The 25943-nt window shown below is 51.0% G+C and overlaps 1 protein-coding gene across 4 annotated transcripts in view; it reads right to left on the bottom strand.

The window, feature by feature from the left end:
- Positions 1-19954, bottom strand: part of LOC127586683 (active breakpoint cluster region-related protein-like) — a 53075-nt gene extending 33121 nt beyond the window's left edge. For 2 of the 4 annotated variants that reach the window (XM_052044809.1, XM_052044807.1), the window contains exons 1-5: positions 19864-19934; positions 9254-9866; positions 3116-3264; positions 1486-1584; positions 929-1114 (exon numbers count right to left, since the gene is read on the bottom strand). In XM_052044809.1, coding sequence (XP_051900769.1) covers positions 929-1114; positions 1486-1584; positions 3116-3264; positions 9254-9305 — 486 coding nt within the window. In that variant the 5' untranslated portion in view covers positions 9306-9866; positions 19864-19934. Of the gene's footprint in view, positions 1-928; positions 1115-1485; positions 1585-3115; positions 3265-9253; positions 9869-19863 lie in introns of those variants that run through there. The other 2 variants (XM_052044810.1, XM_052044808.1) reach the window with 2 other exon arrangements.
- Between the last annotated feature and the right edge of the window lie 5989 nt (positions 19955-25943).

The following is a 25943-nucleotide window of genomic DNA, read 5'->3' as shown; positions in this document are numbered from 1 at the left end:
ATGGGGAGGGAAAGGGAAGGATGACAAGGGGGAGGTGAGAAGAGGGGATGAGGGGGAGGGGGGAGGGGGGAGGGGGGAGGTGTGGAGGACAGGAGAAAGTAGAGGGGGGAGGTGTGGAGGACAGGAGAAAGTAGAGGGGAGGGGAGGGAGGGAGGGGAGGGTACACTTGACATTAACAAACCATTTTACGAATTTAGCATTTATAAAATTATGAGAGGCGCAGACAGAGTTAGCAGTCAGATTCTGTATCCCAGGGTGGAAACATCAAATACTAGAGAGCATGGGTTTAAGGTGAGAGAGGGAAAGTTTAGAGATGTGTGGGGCAAGTTTTTTTTACACAGAAAGCGGTGGGTGCCTGGAACGGGCTGCCAGGGCTGGTGGTGGAGGCAGATACAATAGAGGCGTTTAAGAGGCTGTTACACAGAGACACGTGAATATGCAGGGGGGATGGAGGGATATGGACCATGCGCAGGCAGAAGGGATCAGTATCGTGGTCATAAGATACAGGGACCCCCACTACCTGGGCCGTGCCCTCTTCTCGATGCTGCCATCAGGCAGGAGGTACAGGAGCCTGAAGACCCACACCTCAAGGTTCAACAACAGCTTCTTCCCCACTGCTGTCAGGTTCTTGAACCCACCTGAAAAACCCCAACACCACCTCGGACTGTATTCCCCTCAACTTGCACTGATGTTAAGTTTATTCTTGTTTGGTTTTGTTGTGTAGGTTATGAATAATTCATTTAAGTTTAATTTGTGTTTGTAATGTACGGTGTTGCTGCTGCAAAAGGCTAACTTTCATGGCAGCATATACCCTGGGTACGTATGCCCACCACACTGAACTTGGGCAATGTGGTGGGTTTGCACGGGGGAGAGAGGGAAGCTGTGGGGACGGGAGGGGAGTCATCTCCCTCATGCCGGGACTACTTACCAGCTGCTGAAAGATGTCTCCCACCGACTGGAGAGTGTCTCCACCCTCCAACCTAGCCTGCAGCTTGCCAAAGAAGTCCTTGTGGAGCTCGTTCAGCTCAGGCACCTTGAAGAAGATGGTCTGGATCTCCTGGTTGGTGAGGACCGGCTGTGAGGTGTAGACGGCTGCCTTCAGGGGACGCATGGGCTGCGGGGAGAGGAGAGGAGAGCAAGAGGCTGAGGGACGTCCCACCAGATCACCTCGGACCACCAACACCCTGCCTTCCACCTCTCTCGATCTCATTCACTCCTTCTCTCTGTTAAAAAGTTGGCTTGGAGTGGATTTTATTATGCAGGGAGCGGGTCACGATAAATCTGGTTTGACTGCACCAGAGACCCAGTGTGTCGAGATGTCAAGGACACAGTTTGACATTATTCTGCATCTGACCTGTACTGTCCCCGCACTAGGAGTGTGATGGAACAGTGTCTGACCCCGGGAGTGTGTGATGGGTCAGCGTGGAGGGAGCTTCACTCTGTGTCTGACGCTGGGTGTGCAGAGAGGAAGTTTTGGCTACTCACCAGCAGTAGACTGTCCAGCTCGGTGATGTAGACCCTCTCGTTCTCCAACACCTTGCACAGGACCATTTTCCTCCTCTGCAGCTGTTTCTCGGGATCATCCTCCAGTTATGCATTGGGAAAGGGAGAGCAGGAATGAGTGTTCAAACCCAGACACTGACCTTCGCAAACAGCGCTGTTGGAACGGCAGGTCGCAGACCGGAGAGGCCTTAGCAGCGGGGTCAACAGGGAGGGACGTAGGCACAAAGGTTAGAGGGGCAAAAGGGGTAGGGATCTGTCAGGGAATTATACGGGGGGGGGGGTGTGTGTGTGTGTGTGTGTGTGTGTGTGTGTGTGTGTGCGCGCGCACACGTGGGTCTGAGAGTGTGTGTGCACGTGTTAGAGCATGAAAGTGAGATTGTGAGAAAGTGTGAGTGTGTGAAAGACTGTACGATAAGATTTCTTCATTAGTCACATGTACATTGAAACACACAGTGAAATGCACCTTTTTGCGTAGTGTGTTCTGGGGGCAGCCCGCAAGTGTCGCCACGCTTCCGGCGCCAACACAGCACGCCCACAACTTCCTAACCCGTCCGCCTTTGGAACGTGGGTGGAAACCGGAGCCCCCGGAGGAATCCCAGGCAGACACGGGGAGAACATACAAACTCCTTACAGACAGCAGCGGGAATTGAACCCGGGTCGCTGGTGCTGTAATAGTGTTATGCTAACCGCTACACTACCGTACTGTGTGAGACTGTGAGTGTGTGAGAGATTGTGTGAGAGAGTGTGAGTGTGTAAGGGTGTATGAGAGTCTGAGTGTGTGTGTGTTTGAGGTTATGAGGGTATATGGAATGTGGGGTGTGTGTATGTGTGTGAGAGTGTGTGTAGGAGTGTATGGGAGTGTGTGTCAGTGTGTGTGAGCGTGTTAGAATGTGTGAGACTGTGATTGTGTAAGAACGTGTTAGAGTGTATTAATGCATGTGAGTGTGTTTTAGGGTGTGTGTATGAGTGTGTGTTTGAAACTGCGTGTGCACGGATGCCTGAGCACGTTAAACGTGTGTTCGAGGGAGCGTGAGTGTGTTCATGAGCGTGCCTGTAATGTGCAGAATGACTAGGAGTCCGGGTGCCAGGAGCGGAGTACTGGAAGGTCATCAGCTCGGTGAAGGACGCCCTTTGGTCCGCCCGAAACCCGGTCTCCCGGCACAGCGCGATATCCGTAGGGGAATGCCCCCGACCGGCACTGTTCCGGCTGCGGGAGTCCGTGCTGAGGGACGCGGTGCAGAGTCTCTGTGGGTGAAGGGCCATAGCCCTTCCACTACCGCATCTGAAGGGGCAGACTTGGGTGGGGAAGCCCCTCGAATATTAGGAGGGGTGTCACCCCAGGGGGCCACGTGAGTAGCAAGGGGGCTGTGTTTATTTGTTAAAGTGAACGTAACGACCATGAATGTAGAAGTTTTGCACCGTTTCTTCCTTTGTATGTGTATTTTTTATTATGAATAAATTTTATTTTTGAAATTAAAAAGAAAAAGTGTTGGGTGACGGGAACTGTGAGAGGTGGTGCTGCCACAAGGATCTCTCCCCGCACCCCACCACCGGCGGGTCCGGTCCATTCCACCCTCCTCCCTGCCATCTCCTACCGGGCTTTGGCACCTACCGGCGTGGCCGGACTAACGGGAGAGAAGTTTCCGCTGCTGTTCGACAACCTGTCAGGGTAGCCTGCATGCGATCGGACGACGGAGTCGAGCGCGGGGTCCTGGGTAAAGACCTGGTCGTCGTCCGCATCCTCGTCATCGACCCCGACAACTGGGTGTAGTGGGAATGGGGAAAAATCATGGCCGTCATCAGCAGTGTCACAGTAAACCTTCTCCTGAGCAAGAGGGAGGGACTGCGTTTGGTCTCCCCAGTGTAGAGGAGGGCAAACCTGGAGCACCGAATGCAGTCGATGATATTACGGGAGGTGCAGGTGAATCTCTGTCTCACCTGAAAGGACTGTTTGGGTCCCTGGATGGAGGTGGTGCAGGGGCAGGTGTTGCACCTATGGCGAGGGCAGTGGAAAACTCCTGGGGTTGGGGGGGGGGGGGGGTGAGCTGGTGGAGTGAACTAGGGAGTTGCAGAGAGAGCGGTCCCTGTGAAAGGCAGAAAGGGATGGGGAGGGGAAGATATATTTGGTGGTGGGGTCCTGTTGGAGATGGCGGGCGGAGAATGATGTGTTGGATACATGGGCTGGTGGGATGAAATGTGAGGACAAGGGGGACCCTATCCCTGTTGGGTCTGGGAGGGGTGGGGGTGAGAGCGGACGTGCGGGAAATGGCAGAGATGCGGGTGCGAGCTCTCTCGACCACGGTTAGAAGTTGGACATCTTGGATGTCCTGGAGCGGAAGGACTCCTCGTGGGAGCAGATGCGGCGGAGGCAGAGAAGTTGAGAAAAAGGGATCGCGTCCTTGCAAGAGACAGGCTGGGAGGAGCTGCAATCGAGGCAGCTGTGGGCGTCAGTGGGTTTGTAGAAGATGTCGGTGGATAATGAATCTCCTGAGATGGAGACGGAAAGATCGAGGAAGGAGAGAGAGGCGTCAGAGACAGTCCAAGTGAATTGGAGAGCAGGGTGAAAATTTGTGGCGAAATTTATGAAACTGTTGAGTTCTGCACTGGTGCAAGAGGTGGCACCAATGCAGTCGTCGATATAGCGGGGAAAGAGTTGAGGAATGGGGCCGGAGTAGGCTTGGAACAGAGACTGTTCAACGTAGCCAATGAAGAGGCAGGCATAGCTGGGGCCCATGCGAGTGCCCATAGCTACACCCTTGGTCTGTAGAAAGTGAGAAAAGTGAAGTTGTTTAGGATGAGGACAGGTTCAGCCAGGCGGAGGAGAGTGTTAGTGGAAGGGGACTGGTTCTGTCTCTGGTCAAGAAAGAAGCGGAGGGCAGTGAGGCCGTCACGATGGGAAGTGGAGGTACAGAGGGACCGGACGTCCATGGTGAAGATGAGGTTGGGCGTGCCGGGGAACTTAAAGCTATGGAAGAGTTGGAGAGCGTGTGAGGTGTCACGGACGTAGGTGGGAAGGGATTGGACCGGGGGACAGGATAGTGTCCGGATACGAGCTCTGTGGGGCAGAACTTCAGCCCACCATGACTGTACCAACCATGATGCTAATCCGAACAAATCTCATCTGCCTGCACATGGTCCATATCCCTCCATTCCCTGCCTGTTCATGTGTCTGTCTAAAAGCCTCTTAAATGCCTCTATTGTTTTGTACTGTGTTTTTTCTTCATGTATATCTATTTTATTTTGAATAAAGTTTATTTTTGGAATTAAAGGAAGAGTCCCCTCTGTAGAAGGGGTCTCTAATGGAGAGACCCACCTCCCCCTTGAAAAAGGTAAAGCAGCCAGCATAATCAAAGACCCCACCCACCCTGGACATTCTCTCTTCTCCCCCCTCCCATCGGGCAGAAGATACAAAAGCCTGAAAGCACGTACCACCAGGCTCAAGGACAGCTTCTATCCCGCTGTTATGAGATTCTGGAACGGACCTCTTGTATGATAAAGATGGACTCTTGATCTCCCAATCCACTTCATCGTGGCCCTTGCACCTTATTGTCTACCTGCACTGCACTTTCTCTGTAACTGCAACATTATATTCTGCATTGTTTTCCCTTTTGTACTTCCTCGATTGTACTTATGTAGGGAATGATCTGTCTGGATGGCACGCAAACAAAAGCTTTTCACTGTATCTCGGTACGTGTGACAACATTAAACCAATTAAAGACTCCTACTGTAAAAGGGGTCTCCGACAGATAGACCTGCCCTCTATAAGGTGGCCTGGCTAGAGAGAACCACTCTGTAAACTGGGCCACAGATAGAGAGAGCCCCCTCTGGAAAAGAGGTCCTGAGTAAGGGGTCTCTGATGGTGAATCTCCCTCTGCCAGTGGGGTCCCAGATAAAAAGATCCCCTCTCCAAAAGGCATCCAGGACAGAGTAACTCACCCTGTCTGTCCAGCCCAGGGTTTGAGGAAGGGCTGTGGTTGATGAACATGGAAATCACAGAACCTTAGGCAACCCAGAGAGAAGTTAAACTTCCTCATGTTCACAACCTGGTGAAACTGAGACCAGACTGAGAGTCTGGTCCGGAACCCAGAGACTCACAGTATCCGCTCATCAGGGACCCTCCATAGATAGGGAGTCTCTCCATCGGGGACCCCTTCTACAGGAGGGAGTCTCTCCATCGGGGACCCCTTCTACAGGGGGGAGTCTCTCCATCGGGGACCCTATGATGAAAAGAACGACAAACTGTTTAATTTTCCCTGTTTTAGCCTCACAATACATTTCCTGTGACACTATATCCTGGAAATGTTGGTCAGGATGGTGCTCCCAGTGCGGTCTAACCCAGCGATATGGAGACCGGAACTTTTCTTTAATTCCTGGTTCTGATGGAGGTTCCTTGAGCTGAAATGTTAACCTCACTTCTCTTTCTACAGATGCTGCCTGACTTGATGAGTATCTCGGGAATTTTGATTTTATTTCAGATTTCCAACATCTGCAGTTTTATTTTGCTTTTCAATACGGAGGTGAGGACCATGCATAGAGTTCCCAATACTGAGAGTAATTAGTTGCCCCGGACCAGTTCTGGAAAGCCTTTTGCTTTGAACCCCTTCTGTCACCTTGCCTGAGTCACCTCCAGGTGGTCAGAATTGTGAGAATTATCTCCGACTTTTTACAATCTACATTACGCTTTGAGGGGATCAAGCTTCCTAAAGGTACAAGAAGAAGCTGCAGAGAGTAGTGGACTCAGCCCAATACATCACGGGCACATCCCTCCCCACCATTGGGAGTATCTACACGAGGCGCTGCCTCAAGAAGGCAATGTCCATCATCAAAGATCCCCACCATCCGGGCCGTGCCATCTTCTCACAGCTCCCATCGGGCAGGAGGTACAGAAGCCTGAAGTCCCACGCCACCAGTTTCAGGAACAGCTACTTCCTTTCAACCATTCGGTTCTTGAAACAACCAGCACAACCCTAATCACTGCCTCAGTACAGCAACACTGGGACAACTTTGCACTAAAATGGACTTTGTGCTCTTTTTTGTTTCAGTTGTGTCCTTTCTTATAAAAATTGTGTATAATTTATGTTTAATTTATGTTTTTCTTGTGAATGCTGCTTATCTGATGCTCTGTGCCTGTGATGCTGCTGCAAGTAAGTTTTTCATTGCCCCTGTGCACACATGGACGTGCAGATAATGATAAACCCGACTTTGACTTTAAGAACTAGGTGGATTTGTGAGGAGGGAGCGGGGTTTGAGGAGTCTTCAGGAGGGTGTAGACAAGCTGACCGGGTGAGAAAACACGGAAGACAGAACATAGAACAGTAGAGCGCAGGGACAGGCCCTTCAGCCCACCATGCTGTGCCGAACTAATTAAACTAATGGCACCCAATGTCTGCACATGATCCACATCCGTCCATTCTCTGCACATTCATGTGTCTGTCTAACGGCCTCTCCAACACCTCTATTGTATCTGCCTCCACCACCACCCCTGGCAGCCCGTTCCAGGCACCCACCGCTCTCTGTGTGGAAAAACTTGCCCCCGCACATCTCCCCCTCTCACCTTAAATGGATCTCTTCCAGTATTTGACATTTCCACCCTATGGAATACATTCTGACGGTCTGCTCCATCTGTGCCCCTCATAATTTTATAAACTTCCATCAGGTCTCCCCTCAGCCTCCGCCGCTCCAGAGAGAACAACCCAAGTTTGTCCAACCTCTCCTTATAGCTCATGCCCTCTAATCCAGGCAGCATCCTGGTTAACCTCTTCTGTACCCTCCAAAGCATCCACATCCTTCCTGTAATGGGGCGACCAGAACTGCACACAATTATGGTATAATAAAGGAGAGGGATGGATCAATAAATTGGGAGAGAGATGCAAGAGAGGAAAGGAGGGAGGGCGAGTTTCGTTACACAGAGAGTGGTGGGTGCCTGGAATGTGCTGCCAGGGGTGGTGGTGGAGGCAGATACGATGGTGGTGTTTAAGAGGCGGTTAGACAGACACATGAATATGCAGGGGATGGAGGGATAGGGAGCACGTGCAGGCAGACAGTGTGAGCTGGAGAGAGCGCGGGGAAACTGACAGAGAGACGGTGTACTAGAAAGTGAAAAGCAGAGGAAAGCAGAAAGGTAGGGAGAGAGGGAGTGAATAAGAGTGTGTGTGTGAGAGAGAGAGAGAGAGAGAGATACGAGAACACCTCTACTTCCACAGAAGGCTAAAGAAATTCTTGGAGTACTGTGCTCAGTTCTGGTCGCTTCACTACAGGAAGGATGTGGAAGCCATAGACAGGGTGCAGAGGAGATTTACAAGGATGCTGCCTGGATTGGGGAGCACGCCTTATGAAAATAGGTTGAGTGAACTCGGCCTTTTCTCCTTGGAGCGACGGAGGATGAGGGGGGGACCTGATAGAGGTTTATAAGGTGATGAGAGGCATTGATCGTGTGGATAGTCAGAGGCTTTTCCCCAGGGCTGAAATGATGGCCACAGGTTTAGGGTGCTGGGGAGTAGGTACAGAGGAGATGTCAGGGGTAAGTTTTTTACTCAGAGAGTGGTGAGTGCGTGGAAGGGGCTGCCGGCAACGGTGGTGGAGGCGGATTTGATAGGGTCTTTTAAGAGACTTTTGGATAGGTACATGGAGCTTAGAAAAATAGAGGGCTATGGGTAAGCCTAGTAATTTCTAAGGTAGGGACATGTTCGGCACAGCTTCGTGGGTTGAAGGGCCTGAATTCTGCTGTAGGTTTTCTATGTTTCTAAATTCGGCATGTCCCCGATGACCCTCACTAATTTTTACAGATTCACCACAGAAAGCATCCTATCCGAATGCATCACGGTTTGATACGGCAACTGCCCCGCCTGAGACCACAAGAAATTGCAGAGTTTGGACGCAGCCCGGCACATCACAGAAACCAGCCTTGCCTCCATGGGCTCTGTCTACACTTGCTGCTGTCTCAGGAAAGCAGCCAACATAATCAAAGACCCCACCCACCCCGGACATTCTCTCTTCTCCTCCCTCCCATCGGACAGAAGGAGCAAAAGCCTGAGAACTCGTACCACCAGGCTCAAGGACAGCTTCTACCCCGCTGTTATCAGACTCTTTGTCATAGGCCAAAAGATGGACTCTTGATCTCCCAATCTGCCATGTCGTGGCCCTTGCACCTTATCGTCTGCCTGCACTGCACTTTCTCTGTAACTGTAACACTATATCTTGCATTCTGCTTTCCTTTTACTACCTCGATGTCCTCATGTATGGAATGATCTGTCTGGATGGCACGCAGACAAAAGCCTTTCACTGTATCTCGGTACACGTGTGACAATAATAAACCAAGGACCAATTCCAATACCAAGATAAAGAGGTAGAGCGAAATGATCGGGAGATAGCAGTGGATAGGGAGAGGGAGAGAGAGTGGGAGGTGAGATGGAAGAGGGGGGAGATGGAGAGAGAGATGTGGGAGAGAGAGCGGAATACTGGCAGTGGTGGATGGAGAGAGAGAGAGTGCAGTGTGGGAGATAGAAGGAAGGAGGGAGGGAGGGAGGATGGGAAGAGGACAAAAATGGGTGGTTTTGAGAGAGATGGAGGAGATATAAAGTGAGAGGAAGAGATGGGAGATGAGGAGAGACTAACCATTTTACACAACAAAGCAGCTCGCAGTCGGTTAGTAACCAGTACATCCTCCCTGCCTAGCTGACTCCGACCCCATCTAAACCACACTCCTCAGCCTTGGGCAGTACACGAAGGAACAGGAAGGGCAGAGGCTTACCGGGAATGCCTTGAGACTCCAGATAACTACAGGCTTCACGGTAGATGTCCATTGTCAGAGTTGGTTCAGGGGGTAGAGGGTACTTGGGCCAGAGGATTTGGTGAGGGAAGCACGAGAGAGAGAGAGACACAGAGAGAGACACAGAGAGGCAGAGAGACAGAGAGAGATTTAACAGGGGAGAGAGGTAGAGGGGGAAAGGATTAGAGGGAGGGAGGGAGAGTTAGAGATGGAGAGTGCGAGAAAGAGGGAGAAGAGGAGAGGGAGAGAGATTGACAGGGGGGGAGAGTTAGAGAGAGGGAATTAGAGGAAGAGAGGGAGAGAGAGAAAGAATGGGAGGCAGAAAGAGAGTTGAAGAGAGAGGGAGAGAGGGAGAGAAAGAAAGTTAGAGAACAGGTTAGAGAGAGAGAGAGAGAGGGGATCGGCACACACTTCCAAACGCTCGTCCGCTGACCAATCGTCTTCACAGGCGTTCTAATCTCAGACGAATGTAGAACAGAGTCGAGGGATGGGGGGGGGGGGGGGAGGTGGGAAGGTGGGGGGACAGTGGGAGATGGGAAGGTTGGGCCTGCAGAGTAAGATGGTGCAGTTGTTGGTCTCCCCGGCAACTGGCGCTCTGCAACCAAAGCGACTTGACAGTAAAAGCAAACTGATACAACCTCCCTGCACCAAACCACAAAACGTGACCACGATCCAAGTCACATGACACCCACAAGCGCACACCAGATTGGCTGCAGCCGTTAAACTTCCCCACCCCCACTGCCTATCCTTGCTCCAATGAGGGCAACCCTTATGTCGAGACACTGAGACCCATGACGTACGCAGGAAGGATGGATTTACTCAAGAACCTTTAAAGGACCTCGTAGGTTTCCGGGTATTCAATAGCCAGTGAAATATTTCTCGGCCGTGTAACTGGTAGGAGCAAGTTGGCCTGCAAAAGATTCCCAATTGTTGGAATGTTGAAATGACTGGATGGATAATTTTTGGCTGAATTACCCGAGATGTTGTTGGGAATCATCCTGTCCTCAATAAAGATAGTTCCTCGTAGTCTAGAGAATGATTGAAGAAAATGGGAACTTACTGCTCAATTTGGCTGACAGAATTTACACACCACAGTGTGGCGCTCCCTCCTCACCACCCCTCACGCGGCACGGTGCTCCCTCCTCACTGCCCCTCCATCCCTACAACAATGGGACGGAGGAATTAGCAGAGTTCCTTTCCCCTGGAATTGCGGTCTGTCAGACGAGGTATTGGACTAGGGCTTTCTCAGCTGCCCTGGATTGGGGAAGCCCCTATGGGTGATTTGTCACAGTGTTGAGATAATTCAGTGACAGAAGGCAACGAGAAGGTGGCTCGTTGCTTCCAGAAATTGGCCCACATCCCAGAAGACAAACCGCCCCAGACAGCTGCACAGGAAGGAGGAAATGAATTCTCACAAGGCTGCAAGTTTAGGGGAAGTCTCAGAAGGAACTGATCAAAAGAGTTGAGATTCCTGGTCCCAGAAGGGGATGGATGGTGTGTGTGATGCACCTTGACGCCCAGTCCCAGAGGGGGAGAGGACGGTGTGTCTAACGCCTGGTCCCAGAGGAGGAGAGGACGGTGTGTCTAATGCCTGGTCCCAGAGGAGGAGAGGACGGTGTGTCTAACACCTGGTCCCAGAGGAGGAGAGGACGGTGTGTCTAACACCTGGTCCCAGAGGGTGAGAGAACAGTGTGTCTAATACCTTGTTCCAAATGGGGGTGGAGAATTGGTACGTCACCGAAGACTCTTACAAGTTTCTATAGACTATTCTGACTGGTTGCATCACCGCCTGGTATGGAGGCTCCAATGCATAGGATCGCAAGAGGCTGCAGAGGGTTGTAGACTCAGCCAGCTCCATCACGGGCACAACCCTCCCCTCCATCGAGGACATCCTCAAGAGGCGGTGCCTCAAGAAGGTGGCGCCTCAAGAAAGTGGCATCCATCACTTAAGGACCCTCACCATCCGGGACATGCCCTCTTCTCGTTACTACCATCGGGGAGGAGGTACAGGAGCCTGAAGACCCACACTCAGCGATTCAGGAACAGCTTCTTCCACTCCGCCATCAGATTTCTGAGCGGTCCATGAACCCATGAACACTACCTCGTTATTCCTTTTTTCCCCTCACTATTTATTTTTGTAATTTACGGTAATTTTATGTCTTTGCGCTGTACTGCTGCTGCAAAACAACGGATTTCACATCATATAAGTCAGTGACAATAAATCTGATTCTGGCCCCAGAGGGGGAGAGGACGTTGTGTTTCACCCACCGTGATGCCTGGTCCCAGAGGGGGGAGAGGACGGTGTGTCTAACAAAGGTGTAGTCCTATCACCCCAACGTCCCTCATCCGCCAATGCTTATGATCATTGCTGACCTCCTAATCCTGCCCCATCTCCCTGAGCTCTCCGCACACCCCATCCATCTCCTTCCTAAAGGGCATCGGGAACTTGGCCTCCAAGCCTGTGGGAGTGGGTTCTGCATGTTCACCCTCTCTGGTGAGGGGGAAGGAATTTCTCACTTCCATCCCAAATCTCTTGCCCTGTAATTTGACGTATTGACCCTTGGTTCCAGGCCCCCTCAGACATGGGAGGATCCTCCCTGCATCTTGTCAGAGGCCTGAGTTAGTTCTCCTCAGAACTCTGGAGCTGACCTAACCGCTCCTCATAGAGCTGGTGACCCTTGTGCTCCTTCGATGGCAACGACATCCGTTTGAGGAGAAATGGAATTTGTGTGTTTTTTTTCCGCTCTAATTATGTTCTTTCTTGTAAGAATTGTCTCTAAGTATGTTTAATTCATGTTTTTCATATGAACGCTGCTTATCTGATGCTCTGTACCTGTGATGCTGCTGCAAGTAAGTTTTTCATTGCACCTGTGCACACATGGACGTGCTTGTGACAATAAACTTGACTTTGACTTTGAAAATCGCCCATTCATTCACAGAAAGTCAGGGTGACCCTGAGCCCACTCTTGCTTGCCCCTGTAACTCCCCAACCCGTTCCCCACTCTGACCTCTCTATCTGTGGTCCCCTGAACTGTTACAACCGATGCCCAATGCATGCCTGGGGAACGATACCTCGCCTTCCGCCTGGACGCATTGCAGGCTGCGCAATTCAGTATTGAGTTCCCCGCCTTCAGGTAACTCACTTTCCCACTGTCGACTGTCTGACCCTCAGAGTTCGGCTAGTTTACAGAAACACCACCTTGTGTACAACTGCTCTGTCTGTTTCAGAGTCTGCTGTAAGTCATCCACCCGTGATATTGGCCAGTGTTTTCCTCTTGATTCACACACCCTGACCTACTGCCTTCAACACATCACACTCCTTTCTCACTCTCTAATTACCCCCGTTAACAACTTATCCCCAAGGCAACCTTGTCATCACCCTTTCATAGGTAGTCCCTTTCTCCTGTCCATCCCTCCCCTACCCTCTCTGCAACTTACAACTAACCTGCTCTCTCTTATTACCAGTTTCTGATGACAGCTCCTTGAATGTTCTCTCCACAGACACTGCCTGACTGGCTAACTCTTTCCAGCAGTTTCTCTTTTTGCTTCGGGTTTCTATCATCTGCAGTTACTTTCATAGATGCACCATAGAAAGCATCCTCTCCAGATGCATCACGGCTTGGTAACACAACTGCTCTGCCCTTGACTGCAGGAAACTGCAGAGAGTTGTTGACACAGCTCAGCACATCACGGAAACCAGCCTCCCTTCCAGGGACTCTGTCTACACTTCCCGCTGCCTCCATAATCAAAGACCCCACCCACCCTGGACATTCTCTCTTCTCCCCCCCCTCCCATCGGGCAGAAGATACAAAAGCCTGAAAGCACGTACCACCAGGCTCAAGGACAGCTTCTATCCTGCTGTTATAAGACTATTGAACGGTCCCCTAGTATGATAAAATGCACTCTGGACCTCACAATCTACCTCATTATGAACTTGCACCTTATTGTCTGCCTGCAAAGCACTTTCTCTGTAACTGGAACACTTTATTCTGTGTTCTGTTATTGCTTTTCCCTTGTACTACCTCAATGCACTGTTGTGGTGAAATGAACTGCATGGGTGGCATGCAAAACAAAGTTTTTCACTGTACCTCGGTACAGGTGACGATAATAAATCAATTACCTATGACTAGTTATTCCTTCACCTTGTTTCCTGTCAATCATTTTCAAACTATGCCAGTATATTACCCCCAATATCATGTGATTTAATTTTATATCCAAACATCCAAAGAACAACATTATCAAAAACTTTCAGAAAGTTCAAATACTGCTTCTCCCTTATCTTCAAAATTCTCCTGTAGCTTTGAAAAATATGACTAGTCTCTCAGAAATTTATATTGAATCTCATCCTGTTGAGAATTACGAAGACCTATTATCTCATGCTTTATCAAAGCCACTGCTAACTAGCCTTGCAATTTCCATTTTTTGTCTGCTTCTGTTTGTAAAGGGCATGGTTACACTGGGTCAGAATCTATCGACATCTGAAAAAAAATAGCCATGGTTTCACTGTTCCATGACTACTCCTCTTATGCTCTGGATACAAGATGGGGAGGGGACGGCGTGTCTGACGCCCGGTCCCGGAGGGGGGGGGAGAGGACGGCGTGTCTGACGCCCGGTCCTGGAGGGGGGGGGGGGGGGGAAGAGGACGGCGTGTCTGACGCCCGGTCCCGGAGGGGGGGGGGGGGGGGGGGAAAGAGGACGGCGTGTCTGACGCCCGGTCCCAGAGGTGGGGGGGGGGGAAAGAGGACGGCGTGTCTGACGCCCGGTCCCGGAGGGGGGGGGGGGGGGAAGAGGACGGCGTGTCTGACGCCCGGTCCCTTGAGGGGGGGAGAGGACGGCGTGTCTGACGCCCGGTCCCGTGAGGGGGGGAGAGGACGGCGTGTCTGACACCCGGTCCCTTGAGGGGGGGGAGAGGACGGCGTGTCTGACGCCCGGTCCCTTGAGGGGGGGAGAGGACGGCGTGTCTGACGCCCGGTCCCTTGGGGGGGGGGGGAGAGGATGGCGTGTCTGACGCCCGGTCCCTTGAGGGGGGGGGGGAGAGGACGGCGTGTCTGACACCCGGTCCCGGAGGGGGGGGAAGAGGACGGCGTGTCTGACGCCCGGTCCCTTGAGGGGGGGAGAGGACGGCGTGTCTAACACACCGTGACACCAGATCCCAGTGGGGGAAAGGACAAATAACCCGCTGTGAAATAAGGTTACACTTCCTCATCAGATACAAGCATTATATTATGAAACTTCTGCTCTCAAATTCAGGCGAAACAAAAACTCTCCTTGGATCTCAGCCAGCAGGATTGGAGCTGTCTCTTTCACACTGAAACATACTGGATAAAATCTCTCCTGATAAATACTCTCATATTTACATTTAATTTGAGTATCGACTCATGATCTACCTCTAGGCTTCAACTACTTCATTACTCCATGGGCCAGAGGTATCAAATCTCTCTCAGTGCCTCCAACCCTGTCACACCCAGACCTGTGGGAGGGGTGGTTGGGTTGGGAATGAAGGTTGCCGGAGATTGTTCCCCACCAACCAGTTAAGTGGCAGCTGACGTTTGCCTCAGTTCCCCTCCTGCTCGATCGGCTCCGTCAGTCCGCACCCTATCCCGAGCGCCCACGGCCCCGGGGCTGGGAACTGAGATGGAAGGTCTCACCTCGGGGTCTGTTGCCTGGTGCCTGCCCCTTTTCCTATTGTGGTTGGTCTGTGTTGTCCCCACATCCTCCCTCACCCTCCGGAGTTACCCCAGACACCGGATATCTCTCGCTCACACACACACACAATTACACTCATACAGTCACACACACACTCACACATACTCACATACAACACACACTGAAACACACTCTATCTCTCTCACACACACTCACAAACATAGACCGTAAGATATAGGAGCAGAATCAGGCCATTCAGCCTGTCAAGTCTGCTCTGTCATTCGATCACGGCTGATTTATTTTTCCCTCCCAACCCCACTCTCCTGCCTTCTCCCCGTAACCTTTGATGCCCTTACTAATCAAGAACCTATCAACCTCCGCTTTAAATACATCCAAGGACTTGCCTTCTGTGCCAACAAATTCCACAGATTCACCACCCTCTGGCTGAAGAAATTCCTCCTCATCTCAGTTCTAAAGGGACGTCCCTTTATTCTGAGGCTGTGCCCTCGCATCCTGGACTCTCCCACTGATGGAAGCATCCTCTCCTCTATCCAAGCCTTTCAGTATCCGGTAGGTTGCAATGATATTCCCCCCCATTCCTTCTGAACTCCATCGAGTCCAGGCCCAGAGACATCAAACGCTCCTCAGACGTTAACCCTTTCATTCCTGGGACCATTCTTGTGAACCTCATCTGGACCCTCTCCAATGCCAGCACATCCTTCCTTTTAGATATGGGGCCCAAAACCGCTCACAATACTCCAAATGTGGTCTGACCAACGCCTTACAAAGCCTCAGCAGTACATCCTTGCTTTTATATTCTGGTCCTCTCAAAATGAATGCTAACATTGCATTTCCCTTCCTTACTACCGACTCAACCTGCAAGTTAACCTTCAGGGAATCCCGCACTAGGACTCCCAGGTCCCTTTGCACCTCTGAATTCTGAATTCGCTCGCCATTTAGAAAATAGTCCACGCCTTTATTCCTTCTACCAAAGTGCGTGACCGTACACTTCCCTACACTGTATTCTATCTGCCATTTCTTTGCCCATTCTCCCAACCCGTCCAAGTCCTTCTGCAGACTCCCTGCTCCCTCAACACCACCTGCCCCTCCACCTATCTTTGTATCATCCACAAACTTGGCCACAAAGCCATCAATTCCATCATCCAGATCATTAACATATAACGTGAAAAGCGGTGGACCCAACACCAACCCCTGCGGAACACCATTAGTCACCGGCAGCCAACCAGAACAGGCCCCCTTTACTCCCACTCTTTGCCTTCTGCCAGTCAGCCGATCTTCTATCCATGCTGGTACCTTTCCTGTAATACCATGGGCTCCGATCTTGTTTAGCAGCCTCATGTGTGGCACCTTGTCAAAGGCCTTCTGAAAATCCAAGTAAACACCATCCACTAACTCTCCTTTGTCTATCCTGCCTATTCCTTCCTCAAAGAATTCCAACAGATTTGTCAGACAAGATCTCCCCTTAAGGAAACCATTCTGACTTTAGCTTATTTTATCCTGAGCTTCCAAGTACCTCGAAACCTCATCCTTAATAATGGACTCTGACATCTTACCAACCACTGAAGCCGGGCTAACTGGCCTATAATTTCCTGTCTTTTGTCTCTCTCCCTTCTTAAAGAATGGAGTGACATTTGTGATCTTCCAGTCCTCTGGAACCATTCCTGAATCTAGTGATTCTCGAAAGATCACCAGCAGGCAGGGTAGTGTAGCGGTTAGCATAACATTATTTCAGCGCCAGCAACTCGGGTTCAATTTCGGCCGCTGTCTGTAAGGAGCTTGTACGTTCTCCCCGTGTCTGCGTGGGTTTCCTCCGGGTGCTCCGGTTTCCTCCCACATTCCAAAGACGTACGGGTTAGGAAGTTGTGGGCATGCTATGTTGGCGCCAGAAGCGTGGCGACACTTGCGGTCTGCCCCCAGAACACTCTATGCAAAAGATGCATTTCACTTGTGTGTTTCTATGTACATGTGACTAATGAAGATATCTTATAATGCCCCCACAATCTCTTCAGCTACCTCTTTCAGAACCCTGGGGTGTAGTCCCTCCGGTCCAGGTGACTTATCCATCTTCAGACCTTTCAATTCCCCAAGCACCTTCTCCTTAGTAAGAGCGACTACACTCACTTCTGCTCCCTGACTCTCTCGAATTTCTGGCATGTTGCTGGTGTCTTCCACAGTGAAGACTGACAAAATACTTACTCAGCTTGTCCGCCATTTCTCTGTTCCCCATTACTATCTCTCCAGTGTCATTTTCCAGTGGTCCAATGTGCACTCTTGCCTCTCTTTCACTCTTTATACATCTGAAAAAACTTTTGGTATCCTCTTTTATATTATTACATAGAACACCAGACCACAGTACAGGCCCTTCGGCCCACAATGTTGTGCCGACATTTTATCCTGCTCTAAGATCTATCTAACCCTTCCCTCCCACATAGCCCCCTATTTTTAACTAGCTTACTTTCAGATTTCATCTTTTCTCCCCTTATTGCTTTTTTAGTTGTCTTCTGTTGGTTTTTAAAAGCTTCCTGCTAATTCTTGCAATATTGTATGCTCTCTCTTCTGCTTTTATGCTGTCTTTGATGACCCTTGTCAGCCACGGTTGCCTCATCCTCCCTTTAGAATGCTGCTGCTTCTTTGGGATGAACTGATCCTGCGTCTTCTGAATTACTCCCAGAAACTCCTGCCATTGCTGCTCTACCATCATCCCTGCTAAGGGCCCCTTCCAATCAACTTTGGCCAGCTCCTCTCTCATGCCTCTGTAGTTACCTTCACTCAACTGTAATACCGACATATCCGATTTTAGCTTCTCCCTCTCAAACTGCAGGGTGAATTCTATCATATTATGATCACTGCCTCCTGAAGGTTCCTTTACCTTAAGCTCCCTAATCAAATCTGGTTCTTTGCACAACACCAAATCCAGAATTGCCTTTTCCCCAGTGGGCTCGACCACAAGCTGCTCTAAAAAGCCATCTGATAGGCATTCTACAAATTCCTTCTCTTGGGATCCAGTGCCAACCTGATTTTCCCAATCTACATATTGAAATCCCCCACGACCACCGTAACATTGCCCTTTTTACATGCCCTTTCTACCCCCTGCTGGAATTTGTACCCCACATCCTGGCTACTATTCGGAGGCCTGTATATAGCCCTCATCAGGGTCTTTTTACCCTTGCAGTTCCTTAACTCTACCCACAAGCATTCTACATCTTCTACGTCACTTCTTGCTAAGGATTTGATTTCATTTTGTACCAACAGAGCCACCCCACCCCCTCTGCCCACATGCATGTCTTTTCGATAGGAAGTGTATCCTTGGATATTTAGCTCCCAGCTGTGATCTTCTTTCGACCACGACTGTGATGCCCAGAACGTCGTACCTGCCAATTCACATTGATGCACACTCTCACACACACACCCCGTCACTCCCAGACAGACCTGATGCAAATCCGACACGACTGTCTGGCCCCAGAAGTAGCTTGTTCAGGCAGTGGCGCTTTGCTGCCCATCTTCAGTGGAGCTGGGAGCTCAGGGGTTAAAGCTCCGGCCCCATTGGGATCACCCACACCAGTCCTGGCCCAGTGGGAGAGTCGCAGTGGGGCAGCCCCGTGTCACCAGGTCCAATGGGGTTAATACAGAGTCAGGATTGTGCACTTTGTTCCCGGGGTTCTCTGTATTTCCAGAGATTCTGATCAAGGGACTGGAGGAGAAGTTATTTGCCCACACTATGGCCAGTGCCAGCATTTATTCCACATCCCTAATTGCCCCCGGTGGATCTAGGGTCACAGACTGTGCGGATGGTACATTTGCTCCTGTCCACTGAATCAGATTCAGTGCACAGTTTCACATATAACAATCCCATTGTTTTATTGCCACTGGTACCGAGAGGAACCTGTCACACCACTTAGTAACTGCCTTGACTGGGATGTGAACTCACATCTCTCCAGGTCAACGGCTCAGGGTCCCAGGCTCCCCACTCCGGTACTTAAACCGTCGCACCACTGTGTCCCAACACGGACAGGAGGGGGAGTCTGGAGTTGAACCCACACGGGGGAAGGGAGGGGGAAGCAGTTGTCCAAGACTGAGTGGCCTTAACCTTATATTGGGTGGTTGGGTTCTGAATCAGCCCAGTGGAATGGTAGTCCGGGCTAGAAGGGCTGAACTGCCTCTGTCAATACACATTGCACCCTGATTGATGATAGAACATAGAACAGTCCAGCAAAATGCAGGCCCTTCGGTCCACAATGTTTTGCCGACCTTTAAACCTCACCTAAGACTATCTAACCCCTTCCTCCCACATATCCCTCTATTTTAAATTCCTCTATATGCTTATCTAGTAATCTCTTGAATTTGAACAATGTACCTGCCTCCACCACCGCCCCTGGCAGCGCATTCCACGCCCCAACCACTCTCTGGGTAAAAAACCTCCCACTGATGTATCCCTTAAACTTCCCTCCCATTACTTTAAAGCCATGCCCTCTTGTATTGAGCATTGGTGCCCTGGGAAAGAGGCACTGGCTGTCCACTCTATCTATTCCCCTTAATATTTTGTACACCTCTATCGTCTCCTCTCATCCTCCTCCTCTCCAAAGAGTAAAGTCCTAGCTCCCTTAGTCTCTCCTCATAATGCATACTCTGTAAACCAGGCAGCATCCAGGTAAATCTCCTCTGCACCCTTTCCAACGCCTCCACATCCTTCCTATAATGTGACCAGAACTGGACACAATACTCCAAGTGCGGTCTGACCAGGGTTTTGTGGAGCTGCATCATTACCTCGTGGCTCTTAAACTCGATCCCTCGACTTGTGAAAGCTAACACCCCATAAGCTTTCTTAACTACCCTATCCACCTGTGAGGCAACTTTCAGGATAAAATTGTGGGGGTTAAGAGACACTGGCCCAGGAGGGAATCAGGGAGGGGTCAAAACTTGCTTACCTGGTTCATTGGACAGTTCTGGTGCCCTTGTAAGAGACTTTTGCTTGTCCATTTCTCCTGTGATGTTGCTCACTCTGTGCCCAAACTGTGTGGGTGTGTTCTGTCTATGAGTCCCATCTAAATATAGTCTGAGATCACTTCCTGTGTCAGCAGGTAGAGATAGAGGGAGGAAGGATGTTAGGAGTGGTGAGAGAGCGAGAGAGAGAGAGAGAGAGAGAGGAGAGAGAGAGAGAGAGAGAGGAGAGAGAGAGGAGAGAGAGAGAGAGAGAGGAGAGAGAGAGAGGAGAGAGAGAGAGAGAGAGAGAGAGAGAGGGGGGAGAGGGGGGAGAGGGGGGGAGAGGGGGGGAGAGGGGGGAGGGGGGGAGAGGGGGGAGAGGGGGGGAGAGGGGGGGGGAGGGGGGGGAGGGGGGGGAGGGGGGGGGAGGGGGGGGGGAGGGGGGGGAGGGGGGGGGAGGGGGGGGGAGGGGGGGGGAGGGGGGGGGGAGGGGGGGGGGAGGGGGGGGGGAGGGGGGGGAGAGGGGGGAGGGGGGGGAGAGGGGGGAGGGGGGGGGGAGGGGGGGAGGGGGGGGAGAGGGGGGGAGGGGGGGGAGAGGGGGGGAGGGGGGGGGGAGGGGGGGGGGAGGGGGGGGAGAGGGGGGGGAGAGGGGGGGGAGAGGGGGAGAGGGGGGGGAGAGGGGGGGGAGAGGGGGGGGAGAGGGGGGAGAGGGGGGGGAGAGGGGGGGAGAGGAGAGAGAGAGGAGAGAGAGAGGAGAGAGAGAGAGGAGAGAGAGCAAAAGGGAACGGGACTGTGGGTGAGGCAGTAGAGAGAGAAATGGAGGGGTAGGGGTGTCAGAGAGGGAGAGAGCTGAAGAGTCAGTGAGCAAGAGATGGGGAGTGTCAGAGAGAGAGAGAGAGAGAGAGAAGGATGAGGTGTCAGTGAAAGAGAGATGGAGTGTGTCAGGGAGAGGGAGAGAGATAGAGAGAGAAAGAGGGAGTGTGTCAGTGAGGGGGGAGGGTGTGTCAGTGGGGGGGAGGGTGTGTCAGTTGGGGGGGAGGGTGTGTCAGTTGGGGGGGAGGGTGTGTCAGTTGGGGGGAGAGGGTGTGTCAGTGGGGGGGAGGGTGTGTCAGTGAGGGGGGAGGGTGTGTCAGTGGGGGGGGAGGGTGTGTCAGTGGGGGGGGAGGGTGTGTCACTTGGGGGGGGAGGGTGTGTCAGTTGGGGGGAGAGGGTGTGTCAGTGGGGGGGAGGGTGTGTCAGTGAGGGGGGAGGGTGTGTCAGTGGGGGGGGAGGGTGTGTCAGTGGGGGGGGAGGGTGTGTCACTTGGGGGGGGAGGGTGTGTCAGTGAGAGAGAAACAGAGTTAACATTTCACGTTGAAGTTTAAAATTGCGGAGAGGTTGAGGGCATGGATAGGACAAAGGGAATATTTGTGATGTGGTGAGTCCAGGGTTGCTGCGAGGATAAGAGATCAATTTTTTTTTTGTTAATCCAAGGGACGTGTTCTTCGCAGGCTGAGCCAGCATTTCATTGCCCATCCCTAGTTGCCCTTGAGAAAGTGGCGGTGAGCTGCCTTCTTCAACCACTGCAGTCCTTGAGGTGTGGACGTACCCACAAGGCTGTTTGGGAGGGAGTTCCAGGATTGTGACCCAGCGACGGTGAAGGAACGGCGAAATATTTCCAAGTCGGGACGGGGGTGTGGCTCGGAGGGCAACCTCCAGGGGGGTGGTGTTCCCCGTACTTTTGCTGCACTTGTCCTTGTCGCTGGTAGGGGTGGTGGGTTTGGAAGGAGCTGTCTGAGGAGTCTCAGGAAGTTGCTGCAGTGCCTCCTGTAGACGGTACAACCTGCTGCGACTGTGCGTGGGCGGTGGAGTGTGTGGGTGGGTGTGGATGAGCGGTTGTGGGCTGCTGTGTCCTGGATGGTGTCGAGCTTCTCGAGATGCACTCACCCAGACAAGTGGAGAATGTTCCATTGCACTCCTGACCTGAGCCTTGGAGATGGTGGACAGGCTTTTGGGGGGTGGGGGGGTGGGGGAGGTGGTTAGGGAGTGAGTTAGTTGCCGTAGGATTCGAAACCTCTGACCTGCCCTTGTGGCCACATTGTGTATTTGGCTACTCTCGTTCAGTTACTGGTCAGTGGTAACCCTGGTCATGGAGTCCTACACAGCACAGAAACAGGCCTTTCAGCCCAACTCATTCATGCCGACCGAGATTCCCATCTAAGCTTGTCCCTTTCACCCGCTTTTGGCCCATATCCCTCTAAATCTTTCCTATCCGTGTACCTGTCCAAATGTCTTTCAAATGTTGTTAATGTACCTGCCTCACCCACTTCCTCTGGCAGCTCGTTCCATATGCACGTGAAGAAGTTGTCCCTCAGGTCTCTTTTAAATCTTTCCCCTCTCACCTTAAACCTATGCCCTCTACTTTTTGATTCCCCTTCTGTATACACCTCTGTAAGGTCACCCCTCAGTCTCCTACGCTCCAAGGAATAAAGTCCTAGCCTGTCCGACCTCTCCCTATAACTCAGGCTCTCGAGTCCTGGCAACATTCTCTTAAACCTTCTCTGCGCTCTTTCCAGATTATTGATGTCTTCCCTATAGCAGGGCGACCAAAACTGTGGATAATACTCCAAGTGCGGCCTCACCAGCATCTTGTACAACTGCAGCACAACGTCCCAATTGCTGTACTCAGTGCCCTGACTGATGAAGGCCGGCTTGCCAAATGCCTTCTTCATTACTTGTCTACCTCTGATTCCAATTTCAGGGAACCATGTACTTGTACTCCTAGGTCCCTCTCTTCTACAACATGCCCCAAGGCCTTGCTGTTCACTGTGAAAGTCCTACCCTGGTTTGGCTTCCCAAAGTGCAACACCCCACACTTATGTGGATTGAATGTCATTTGTCCTTGCTCTACTGTAGCTCATCAAGATCCCCCTGTAATTTTTGAAAACCTTCTTCACTGTGTACAACACCTAGTTCATTGTCATCTGCAAACTTACTACGCACGCCTTGTACATTCTCGTCCAAATCATTTATATAAATGACAAACAATAGGCCCAGCACCGATCCCTGAGGCACACCACTTGTCACGGTTCTCCAGTCAGAAAATCAACCTTTCACCATCACCCTCTGCTTCCTTGAGACACAGGAGCAGAATTAGGCCATTTGATCGTGGCTGATTTATTTTTCCCTCCCAAACCCATTCTCCTGCCTTCTCCCCGTAACCTTTGACGCCCTCACTAATCAAGAACCTATCAACCTCCGCTTTAAATACACCCAATGGCTTGGTCTCCACAGCCGTCTGTGGCAATGAATTCTACAGGTTCACCGCCCCCTGGCTGAAGAAATTCCTCCTGTTCTGAAGGAACATCCTTCTATTCTGAGGCTGTGCCCTCTGGTCCTAGACTCTCCCACTGATGGAAACATCCTCTCTATGTCCACTCTGTCCAGGCCTTTCGATATTCGGTAGGTTTCAAAGAGATCCCCCCCCCCACCATCCTTCTGAACTCCAGTGATTACCGGCCCAGAGACATCAAACGCGCCTCATACATTAACCCTTTCATCCCTGGGACCATTCTTGTAAACCTCCTCTGGACCCTCTCCAATGCCAGCACATCCCTCATTAGATATGGCGCCCAAAACTGCTCACAATACTCTAAATGTGGTCTGAACAAAGCCTTATAAAGCTTCAGCATTACATCCTTGTTTCTATATTCTAGCCCTCTCGAAATGAATGCTAACATTGCATTTCCCTTCCTTACTACCGACTCAACCTGCAAGTTAACCTTCAGGGAATCCCGCACTAGGACTTCCAAGTACCTTTGCACCTCCAATTTCTGAATTCACTTCCCGTTTAGAAAATAGTCTGTGCCTTTATTCCTTCTACCAAAGTGCGTGACCGTACACTTCCCTACGCTGTGTTCCATCTGCCACTTCTTTGCCCATTCTCCCAACCTGTCCAAGTCCTTCTGCAGACTCCCTGCTCCCTCAACACTACCTGCCCCTCCACCTATCTTTGTATCATCCACAAACTTGGCCACAGTTAATTCCATCATCCAGATCATTAACATATAACGTGAAAAGTAGTGGATCCAACACCGATCGTTGCAGAACACCACTAGTCACTGGCTGCCAGCCAGAACAGGCCCCCTTTATTCCCACTCTTTGCCTTCTGCCAGTCATCCGATCTTCTATCCATGCTGGTACCTTTCCTGTAATACCATGGGCTCCGATCTTGTTTAGCAGCCTCATGTGTGGCACCTTGTCAAAGGCCTTCTGAAAATCCAAGTAAACAATATCCACTGACTCTCCTTTGTCTATCCTGCCTGTTCCTTCCTCAAAGAATTCCAACAGATTTGTCAGACAAGATCTCCCCTTAAGGAAACCATTCTGACTTTGGCCTATTTTATCCTGAGCTTCCAAGTACCTCGAAACCTCATCCTTAATGGACACTAATATCTTAGCGATTACGTATGTGGAGAATAGGAGGATGATTGGAGTGAGGGTAGGACCGATCAGGGATAAAAGAGGAAACATGTGCCTGGAGTCAGAAGAGGTAGGGGAGGTCCTTAATGAATACTTTGCTTCAGTATTCACCAGAGAGAGAGACCTTGTCATTTGTGAGGATGGCGTACGACAGGCTAATATGCCAGGGTGTGTCGACGTGAGGAAACAGGGTGTGCTAGGACTTTTGAAAAACATTAGGATAGATAAGTCACCGGGGCCGGACGGGATATATCCAAGGTTACTCTGGAAGTGAGGGAAGAGATTGCTGTGCCTTTGGCATCGATCTTTGCATCCACACTAGCCACAGGAGAGCCAGCTGATTGGAGGGTGGCAAATGTTGTTCTTTTGTTTAAGAAAGGGAGCTGGGATAACCCTGGGAATTACAGGCCAGTGAGTCTTACTTCAGTGGTGGGCAAATTACTGGAGAAAATTGTTAGAGCCAGGATTTATGGGCATTTGGAGAAGCATAGACTGATTAGGGACAGTCAGCATAGCTTTGTGAGGGGCAGGTCATGCCTCATGAGCCTCATTGAATCCTTTGAGGATGTGACAAAGCACATTGATGAAGGTAGAGCAGTGGGTGTGGTGTACATGGATTTTAGTAAGGCGTTTGATAAGGTTCTTCATGGAAGGCTCATTCAGAAAGTCAGAAGGCGTGGGATCCAGGGAAACCTGGCTGTGTGGATTCAGAATTGGCTCACCCATAGAAGACAGAGGGTGGTGGTAGATGGAGCATATTCTGCCTGGAGGTCGGTGACCAGTGGTGTTCCGCAGGGATCTGTTCTGGGACCCCTGCTCTTTGTGATTTTTATAAATGACTTGGATGAGGGTGTGGAAGGGTGGGTTTGTAAGTTTGCTGATGATACAAAGGTTGGTGGTGTTGTGGATAGTGTAGAAGGTTGCTGTAGATTACAACAGGACATTGCTAGAATGCAGAGCTGGGCTGAGAAGTAGCAGATGGAGTTCAACCCAGTTAAGTGTGAAGTGATACACTTCAAGAGATCGAATTTGAAGGCAGAATACAAGGTTAATGGCAGGACTCTTAGTGTGGAGGAACAGAGGGATCTTGGGGTCCACGTCAATAGATCCCTCAAGGTTGCTGCACAAGTCAATAGGGTTGCTAAGAAGGCCTATGGTGTATTGACCTTCATTAGTCGGGGTATTGAGTTCAAGAGCTGCGTAGTGATGTTGCAGCACTATAGAACTCTGCTTAGACCACAGTTGCAGAATTGTGTTCAGTTCTGGTCGCCTCATTATAGGATGTGGAAGCTTTAGAGAAGTTTACCAGGATGCTGCCTGGATTGGAGAGCATGTCTTATGAGGATAGTTTGAGCGAGCTGGGGCTTTTCTCTTTGGAGAGGAGGAGGATGAGAGGTGACTTGATGGAGGTGAACAAGATGATAAGAGGCATAGATCGAGTGGACAGTCAGAGACCTTTTTCCCAGGGTGAAAATGGCTAACACAAGGGGACATAATTTTAAGGTGATTGGAGAAAGAAGGGAGATGTCAGGGGTAAGTCTTTTTTTTTTTTACACAGAGTGGTGGGTGTGTGGAACACACTGTCCGCAGAGGTTGTGGGGGCAGATACATTAGGGACATCTAA

The sequence above is a fragment of the Pristis pectinata genome, chromosome 37 (assembly GCF_009764475.1).
Source record: "Pristis pectinata isolate sPriPec2 chromosome 37, sPriPec2.1.pri, whole genome shotgun sequence".
NCBI lineage: Eukaryota > Metazoa > Chordata > Chondrichthyes > Rhinopristiformes > Pristidae > Pristis > Pristis pectinata.
Note: the sequence above shows the minus strand (reverse complement) of the source record. Positions and strands in the feature narration are given on the sequence as shown.